This window comes from Tachyglossus aculeatus, chromosome 11 (assembly GCF_015852505.1).
Source record: "Tachyglossus aculeatus isolate mTacAcu1 chromosome 11, mTacAcu1.pri, whole genome shotgun sequence".
Taxonomy (NCBI): Eukaryota; Metazoa; Chordata; class Mammalia; order Monotremata; family Tachyglossidae; genus Tachyglossus; species Tachyglossus aculeatus.
Window position 1 is genome coordinate 26,341,169 of NC_052076.1, and position 9,287 is coordinate 26,350,455.

The following is a 9,287-nucleotide window of genomic DNA, read 5'->3' on the forward strand; positions in this document are numbered from 1 at the left end:
ATCGCGTCTGGACGAAGCCGGACTCCGAGGGACCCACTGCAACCGTTCAGGGTTCGGGCCTGGGTGGGGGGCAGCAGCTTCAGGGTGAGGGTCAGGGGATGGGCTCCTGGGTGGGGGACGGTGGTCCTCAGAGGGGTGAGACTGGGGGAGGGTTTCCGCTCCGAAAGGCCTCAGTCCCCATCCATCTGGGGGAATCCTCGCACCTGGAGGCTCCCGCACAGACGGTCAGGGCCCTCAGCGGGCCTAGGGAGCCAGGTGGACAGGGCAGCCCGGTGGGCTGGGGGCGAGGCTGTGTCATCCCCTTTCTCCCTCCCCCCCCAGATGGCTGCCCCTCGTCGCTGGACTTCGCTCCTGGTCCTGGGCTGCTGCGTGGCCTTGCTCTTGCAGGTCCGCGTCCACACGGCCTCTCCGGAGCCCGTCTATCCCGGGGACGATGCCTCCCCAGAACAGCTGGCCCAATACGTGGCAGCCCTGCGCCGGTACATCAACGTCGTCACCCGCCCCAGGTGAGGAGCTCTATCGCTGTATTGTCCTCTTCCAAGAGCTTAGTGCAGTGCTCTGCACATAGTAAGTGCTCAATAAATTTGATGGAATGAATGAAAGGGGCAAAGCCGGGACAGGTAGGACTGAAACATGGTTGTCTCCGGACGACACGGTCTCTTCTGCTGCTCTCTCCAGTGGAAGCCTCTTCTTCTCCCACTCCCCCAGACTCACCGAAAAAGGAGGAGGTGTCGGTTTCCTTCTTGCCCCTCAATTTTGCTTTCGCACTATCCCTCCTCCCCCTTCCCTTTCCTTCCCTTCCTTTGAAGCCCACATTATTCGCCTCTACCACCCCCTCCAGATTCTTGTAGCCATCATCTACCGCCCCCCCACCCCCCCGGCCCCACCTCCAACTTCTTTAACGATTTTGACCCCTTCCTCACCTTCCTTCTCTCATTTTTCATGCCCACTCTGATCCTCGGAGACTTCAACATCCACATGGATATCCCTGATGACTCATCTGCCGCCCGCCTTCTATCTCTCCTCTACGCTGCCAACCTCTTGCTCCACCCCACCTCACCCACTCACCAACTAGGTCATACTCTCGACCTCATCATCTCCTATCGCTGCACCGTGTCCACCCTCACCAACTCTGAAATCCCTCTCTCTGATCATAATCTTCTCACCTGCCTCCTCACTCACACTCCTTTCCCCTGTAAATCCATATTACTCCCTCACAGAGATCTCCGCTGTCTTGACCCCACCCATCTTTCGGAGCGCCTCACACACCACCTCGCCTCCCTCTCCTCTCTACCCAGTCTTGATGATCAGATTACTGCTCTCAACTCTACCTTTTCTGCTCAGCCAGACTCACTTGCTGCCCTTTCCCTTCACCGCTCTCGTACCACTAACCCACAGCCCTGGATCACTGCCACTGTCCACCTTCTTCACTCTTATGCTCGAGCTGCCGAACGCTGCTGGCGAAAGTCTAAACACCATGCCAACCTCGTTCACTTCAAGTTTATCCTTTCCTGCCTTAACTCAGCCCTCTCCTCCGCCAGACAAAACTATTTCTCCTCCCTTATTGACGCCCATGCCCATCACCCCCTCCAGCTCTTCCGTACATTCAACTCCCTTCTCAGGCCCCCGGTTCCTCCCCCTCCTCCTTCCCTCACCCCCAACGATCTGGCCTCCTACTTCATTAACAAAATTAAATCCATCAGGTCCGACCTCCCCAAAGTCACTGCCCCCACTTCTCCAACCCCCCCGCTCTCAACACTCTCTGCTACTCCCCCATCCTTCCCAGCAGTATCCTCAGAGGAGCTCTCCTCCCTGCTCTCAAGTGCTACTCTGGCCACCTGTGCTTCTGACCCCATTCCCTCTCATCTCATGAAATCTCTCGCTCCATCCCTTCTCCCCTCCTTAACTTCCATCTTCAACTGCTCACTCTCCACTAGTTCCTTCCCCTCTGCCTTCAAACATGCCCATGTCTCTCCCATCCTAAAAAAACCCTCTCTTGACCCCACCTCACCTTCTAGTTATCGCCCCATATTCCTCCTACCATTCCTTTCCAAACACCTTGAACGAGTTGTCTACAGGCGCTGCCTCGAATTCCTCAACACCTACTCTCTCCTCGACCCCCTCCAGTCTGGCTTCCGTCCCCAACATTCCACAGAAACTGCCCTCTCAAAGGTCACCAATGACCTCCTGCTTGCCAAATCCAACGGCTCATACTCTATCCTAATCCTCCTCGACCTCTCAGCTGTCTTCGACACTGTGGCCCACCCCCTTCTCCTCAACATGCTATCCGATCTTGGCTTCACAGACTCCGTCCTCTCCTGGTTCTCCTCTTATCTCTCTGGTAGTTCATTCTCAGTCTCTTTTGCAGGCTCCTCCTCCCCCTCCCATCCCCTTACTGTGGGGGTTCCCCAAGGTTCAGTGCTTGGTCCCCTTCTGTTCTCGATCTACACTCACTCCCTTGGTGACCTCATTCGCTCCCACAGCTTCAACTATCATCTCTACGCTGATAACACCCAGATCTACATCTCTGCCCCTGCTCTCTCCCCCTCTCTCCAGGCTCGCATCTCCTCCTGCCTTCAGGACATCTCCACCTGGATGTCTGCCTGCCACCTAAAACTCAACATGTCCAAGACTGAACTCCTTGTCTTCCCTCCCAAACCCTGTCCTCTCCCTGACTTTCCCACCTCTGTTGACGGCACTACCATCCTTCCCGTCTCACAAGCCCGCAACCTTGGTGTCATCCTCGACTCCGCTCTCTCATTCACCCTTCACATCCAAGCCGTCACCAAAACCTGCCAGTCTCAGCTCCGCAACATTGCCAAGATCCGCCCTTTCCTCTCCATCCATACCGCTACCCTGCTCGTTCAAGCGCTCATCCTATCCCGTCTGGACTACTGCATCAGCCTTCTCTCTGATCTCCCATCCTCGTGTCTCTCCCCACTTCAATCCATACTTCATGCTGCTGCCCGGATTGTCTTTGTGCAGAAACGCTCTGGGCATGTTACTCCCCTCCTCAAAAATCTCCAGTGGCTCCCAATCAATCTGCGCATCAGGCAGAAACTCCTCACCCTCGGCTTCAAGGCTGTCCATCCCCTCGCCCCCTCCTACCTCACCTCCCTTCTCTCCTTCTACAGCCCACCCCGCACCCTCCGCTCCTCTGCCGCTAATCTCCTCACCGTGCCTCGTTCTCACCTGTCCTGCCATCGACCCCCGGCCCACGTCATCCCCCGGGCCTGGAATGCCTTCCCTCTGCCCATCCGCCAAGCTAGCTCTCTTCCTCCCTTCAAGGCCCTACTGAGAGCTCACCTCCTCCAGGAGGCCTTCCCAGACTGAGCCCCTTCCTTCCTCTCCCTCTCGTCCCCCTCTCCATCCCCCACATCTTACCTCCTTCCCTTCCCCACAGCACCTGTATATATGTATATGTGTTTGTACATATTTATTACTCTATTTATTTATTTAACTTGTACATATCTATTCTATTTATTTTACTTTGTTAGTATGTTTGGTTTTGTTCTCTGTCTCCCCCCTCTAGACTGTGAGCCCACTGCTGGATAGGGACCGTCTCTATATGTTGCCAACTTGTACTTCCCAAGCGCTTAGTCCAGTGCTCTGCATACAGCAAGCACTCAATAAATATGATTGATTGATTGATTGGGAGAGAGGAATAATAATAATAATAATTAGTGGTATTACCTGGCACATAGTAAACGCTTAACAAATACCTTAATTATTATTATTTGTAAAGCACTTACTGTGTTCCAGGCACTGTACTAAGCACTGGGGTGGATACCAGCAAATCGAGTTGGACATGGGCCCTGTCCCACGTGAGGCTCACAGTCTCAATCCCCATTTGACAGATGAGGGAACTGAGGCACGGAGAAGTGAAGGGATTTGCCCAAGGTCCCACAGCAGACAAGTGAAGCAGTGTGGCTCAGTGGGAAGAGCACGGGCTGTGGAGTCAGAGGTCATGGGTTCAAATCCCGGTTTTGCCAATTGTCAGCTGTGTGACTTTGGGCAAGTCACTTAACTTCTCTGTGCCTCAGTTACCTCATCTGTCAAATGGGGATTAAGACCATGAGCCCCCTGTGGGACAACCTGATCACCTTGTAACCTCCCCGGCGCTTAGAACAGTCCTTTGCACATAGTAAGCGCTTTATAAATGTCATCATCAGTATTATTATTATTATGAAAACACTTGTCCGTTCCTTTTTCCCCTCCCTAACCACCATCTTCAATTGTTTGCTCTCCAGTGGCTTCTTCCCCACTGCTTTCTAACATGTCCATGTTTCCCTTATCCTAAAAAATCCACTCCCTTTTCCCCATAGCTCCCTCCAGTTATCACCCCATCTCCCTCCTCCCATTTCTCTCCAAACTTCTTAAGCAAGTTGTCTACCCCCACTGCCTCAAGTTCCTCTCTTCCAATTCTCTCCTTGACCTCCTCCAACCTGGCTTCCGTCCCCTTCGCTCCACAGACACCGCCCTCTCAAAGGTCGCAAATGATCTCTTTCTCAGTCTCTTTTACAGGTTCTTCTCAGTCTCTTTCAAGGGCTCCTCCTCTGCGTCCCACCCGCTAAATGTGCGAGTCCCTCAGAGTTCAGTTCTGAGTCCCCTTCCATGCCGTCTAGAGGGGGAGACAGACATTAATATAAATAAATAACTTCATGGTTCTGAACATAACTGCAGTGGGGCTGAGGGAGTGCCAAGAGTGCAAGAATAATCTAAATTCAAGGGCTGCACCCTAGAGAATGGGAAGAACAGAAATGAGGGTTTAGTTGGGGAAGGCCTGTTGGAGGTGTATTTTCAATTAGGCTTTGAAGGTGGGGAGACAGATTGTGGATGAGTCGTCAGCGGCGAGATAGATGAGGTGGAGGTACGGTGAGAAGGTTGGCAAAGTGTGTGGGCCGGGTTGAGGTAGAAAATCAGGGAGGTAAGGTGCGGGGCTGGGGCAAGGTTATTGAGCACTTGAAATAATAATAATAATAATAATAATGGCATTTATTAAGCACTTACTACGTGCAAAACACTGTTCTAAATGCTGGGAAAGTTACAAGGTGATCAGGTAGTCCCACGGGGGGCTCACAGTCTTAATCCCCATTTTACAAATGAGGTAACTGAGGCCCAGAGAAGTTAAGTGGCTTGTCCAAAGTCACCCAGCCGACAGTTGCTGGAGCCAGGATTTGAACACATGACCTCTGACTCCAAAGCCCGTGTTCTTTCCACTGAGCCATGCTGCTTCTCTGCTTTAAAGCCGATGTAGGGAGTTTCTGTTTGATACGGAGGTGGATGGGCTACCACTGGAGGTTTTGAGGAGTGGGGAAACGTGGACTGAAAGGTTTTGTAGAGAAACGATCTGGGCAGCAAAGCCAAGTGTGGGCTGAAGTGGGGAGAGACAGGAGGCTGGGAGGTCAGCAAAGAGGCTGATGCAATAATCAAGGCAGGATAGTGCTTGGATTAACCTGGTAGCAGTTTGGATGGAGGGGAAAAGGTAGATTTTAGTGATGTTGTGAAGGTTGAACCGTCAGAACTTGGTGACTGAATATGTGGATTGAATGATTTCTCTCATCAGGGAGTTAAGGTTAATGCCAAAGTTATTCATAATGATAATAATTGTGGTATTTAAGTGCTTACTATGAATCAGGCACTGTACTAAGCGCTGGGGTGGATACAAGCAAATCGGGTTGGACACACTCCCTGTCCCACGTGGGGCTCTCAGTCTCGATCCCCATTTTACAGATGAGGTAACTGAGGCACGGAAAAGTTAAGCAACTTGCCCAAGGTCATCCAGTAGCTTGCGAGTCAGGGAGGATGGCGAACAAGTAAGTGATCCATTTGGTGCCCATGAGGAGCTTCCATTCTAATGGGGAAGACACACAAAAGTATTTTCAAGTAGAGTAATAATAAATAATGGCAGGGACTATGAAATAAACATAGGTACATGCGTGGTTGTATCTCTATTGCCGAATTGTACTGTCCAAACACTTAGTCCACAGTAATCGCTCAATAAATGTGATTGAATTAACAAAGGGAGCAAGTCAGGGTGATGCAGAAGGGAGTGGGAGAAGAAGAAAGGAGGGCTTAGGCAGGGAAGGACTCTCAGAGGAGACGTGCCTGGGTGGTCACTGTGGTAGATGTTTTAAAGAAAGGATGGGCAGGATTTGGCAGTAGTTTGAACGTGAGAGTTGAACGGGAGTGTGGAGTTAAGGCTCATTGAGGTCACCAGCTCCTAGGACAGGGAGAATGGCAATGGTATTGACTGAGATAGAAAAGTCAAGAGGAGGATTAAATTCAAGAAGTAAGGTGAAGAGTTTGGCTTTAGACCTAGAGTGTGTCTGTTTATGGGGATGCAGTGTGTATTTGTGTGCCTATGTCTGTGCACTTGTGTATCTGTTTTTTGGGTGCCTGTGTACTTGAGTGCCTGAGTATCTTTGTCTGTATGTGTTGAATGTGTGTCTGTGTATTGTGTTTGTCTCTGCAACTAGGTGTAAGTCGGGTCGGGTGCTTGCATCTCTATGTACATTTGACTGTCTGGTTGTGTATTTGTGTGTCTATATGGGCATCCATGCATGTGCAGGTGAAGAACAGTTAGAAAGGTTACGGATTATGGCAGAACACAGGACGTTCTGGAGAAAATACATCCATAGAGTCGCTATGAATCGGAAACGACTGGATGGCATTTTGATAATAAATGGCAGTGTGCATCTCTGTGCAAATATCTGGATATGTGCTCGCGTATTTGTATGTCTGTGAGTGAGAGCTCACCATGGGAGTGTGTCGGGGCGGGTCGGTGGGTCAGGGGTCCCGGCTGTGGCCCTGAGCCCCCTGGGCCGGCCCCCCATCACACCCTCTCCCCCCACCGCAGGTATGGAAAACGCTCCCCGGGCCGGAACCTCTATGAGGCCATGGAGGACTTCGACCAGTAGTGGCCGGGCCCGCTGAGTTCACCTGGACAGGTAAATGCTGACCCCAGCCCCTGGCCCCCGGCCCCCAGCCCCCAGCCCTGGCACCCTCCCGACCCTCCCCCCTCCTGTCTCCCCACTTCTAGACTGTTAGCCCATTGTTGGGCAGGGAATAATAATAATAATAATAATAATAATATTTGTTAAGCAGCATGGCTTAGTGGAAAGAGCACGGGCTTGGGCGTCAGTAGTCATGGATTCTAATCCCAGCTCCCCCACTTGTCTGCTGTGTGACCTTGGGCAAGTCACTTCACTTCTCTGTGCCTCAGTTATCTGTAAAATGGGGATTGAGAATGTGAGCCCCACGTGGGACAACCTGATTACCTTCTATCTACCCCAGCGCTTAGGACAGTGCTTGGCACATAGTAAGCACTTAACAAATACCATTACTATCATTATTAAGGGCTTGCTATGTGCCAAGCACTGTTCTAAGCGCTGGGGTAGATACAGCGTAATCAGGTTGTCCCACATGGGGCTCACACTTTTAATCCCCATTTTCCAAATGAGGTCACTGAGGCACAGAGAAGCAAAGTGTCTTGCCCAAGGTCACACAGTTGACAAGTGGCGGAGTCGGGATTAGAACCCACGTCCTCTGACTCCTAAGCCCGGGTTCTTTCCACTAAGCCACGATTGTCTCTTTTTGTTGCTGAATTGTACTTTCCAAGCGCTTAGTACCGTGCTCTGAACACAGTAAGCGCTCGATAAATAGGACTGAATGAATGACCCCCAGCCCCCGGCCCTTGTCCTTCACCAGCGCCCACCGACCCTCGGCCCTCCCTCTCGCCCTTCATCCCTCACCCCTCATCCCTCGACCCTTCCCGTCCCCGCCGCGCCAAACGGAGGGTCGCAGAAAGAATTCCAGCGGCTCCGAGGGACCCAGGCCCCTGACCCCGGGGGTGGGGATGGGAGAGGGGTTCAGGCTGCAGCTGGGGGCCGGGGGGATATGAATCCCTTAGTGAGGAGGGGTCTGTCCGTCCCTCCCACCCATACACTCCACCTTTGGGGTCCCAGCTGGAGGGGGAGGGCCTGAGTCTTGGGGGTCCCAGATGGAGGAGGAAGGCCTGAGCCTTGGGGGTCCCAGCTGGAGGGGGGGGGGTCCCAGCTGGAGGAGGAAGGCCTGAGCCTTGGGGGTCCCAGCTGGAGGGGGAGGGCCTGAGCCTTGGGGGTCCCAGCTGGAGGAGGAGGGGCTGATCCTTGGGGGTCCCAGCTGGAGGGGGAGGGCCTGAGCCTTGGGGGTCCCAGCTGGAGGAGGAGGGACTGATCCTTGGGGGTCCCAGCTGGAGGGGGAGGACCTGAGCCTTGGGGGTCCCAGCTGGAGGAGGAGGGGCTGAGCCTTGGGGGTCCCAGCTGGAGGAGGAGGGGCTGAGCCTTGGGGGTCCCAACTGGAGGGGGAGGGCCTGAGTTTTGTGGAAGTTGGTGAATTCTGAGGGAGGGATGAGGGGCTCCAGAACTGAGAGGGGGGATGAGTGGGAGGGGACAGGCTGGGTTGGGAGGGTGGAATCAAGATGTGATGGGTGGTTTTCGGGGGTCAGAGGGCGCTGGGGGACCCAGATCCCAGGGTGTGGGGTGAGGGAAGGTCGGACATGCAGGTCTCCTGGCCCTCTGGGCTCCTGACTGACTTCTCCTCTCTGCTTCCTCGTCCTGCCTCCTGAGGGTCCCGTGGGCCGCGGCAGAACCCCCCTTCACCACCGCTTCTTGGATGACTCCAAGCAGAGCTGACCCCCGTCCTCCCCCCACCCCTCCACCCCCAAGATAATAAAGTGGAATCAAAGTCATAAGGGTCTAGCTTTTTGTGGAGAATGGGTTGGGGGAGGTGGGTGTGAGCTTGGGAGCCCAGGGAGCATATGGACACAAACCTGGTCAAAGACAATCAATCAATCGATCAATCAAGGGCAGGGAAAGCCTTATCAGACTAGAGAAAGGTCCTTACCCTTTTTCCCAGAGTCCTTATCTTCCCGACCATCTCTGCTGGGGCAGCTGCCCCAATCTGGGTCATCACAATTCCCTACGCCTTGTCCATGTCCCAGACTTCCAGCTCTAGAATGTAAACTTGTTGAGACCAGGGAATGTGTCTGTTATATTATTATATATAGCAGAGAAGCAGCGTGGCTCAGTGGAAAGAGCCCGGGTTTGGGAGTCAGAGGTCATGGGTTCTAATTCTGGCTCCACCATTTGTCAACTGTATGACTTTGGGCAAGTCACTTCAGTTCTCTGTGCCTCAGTTACCTCATCTGTAAAATGGGGATTAAGACTGTGAGCCCCATGTGGGACAACCTGATCACTTGTAACCTCCCCAGCATTTAGAACAGTTCTTTGCACGTAGTAAGTACT

General features: G+C 53.0%; 1 protein-coding gene across 2 annotated transcripts; it reads left to right on the forward strand.

The window, feature by feature from the left end:
• Positions 1-8,694, forward strand: PPY (pancreatic polypeptide). Of its 2 annotated transcripts, none has more exons than XM_038754808.1 (4): positions 1-51; positions 322-506; positions 6,860-6,950; positions 8,610-8,694. In XM_038754808.1, the coding sequence occupies exons 2-3, from the start codon at positions 322-324 to the stop codon at positions 6,918-6,920; spliced, it is 246 nt and encodes an 81-aa protein (XP_038610736.1). In that variant the 5' UTR covers positions 1-51; the 3' UTR covers positions 6,921-6,950; positions 8,610-8,694. The 2 variants fall into 2 exon arrangements, with proteins under 2 accessions (XP_038610736.1, XP_038610737.1); XM_038754809.1 differs by having other exon boundaries at positions 9-84.
• Positions 8,695-9,287: the final 593 nt, after the last annotated feature.

Bases quoted from the DNA above. Each gene is read 5' to 3' on its own strand.
- PPY (XM_038754808.1), top strand. From the start codon at position 322: ATGGCTGCCCCTCGTCGCTGGACTTCGCTCCTGGTCCTGGGCTGCTGC. The intron at 507-6,859 runs GTGAGGAGCTCT...CCCCCACCGCAG, and splicing joins AACGTCGTCACCCGCCCCAG to GTATGGAAAACGCTCCCCGG.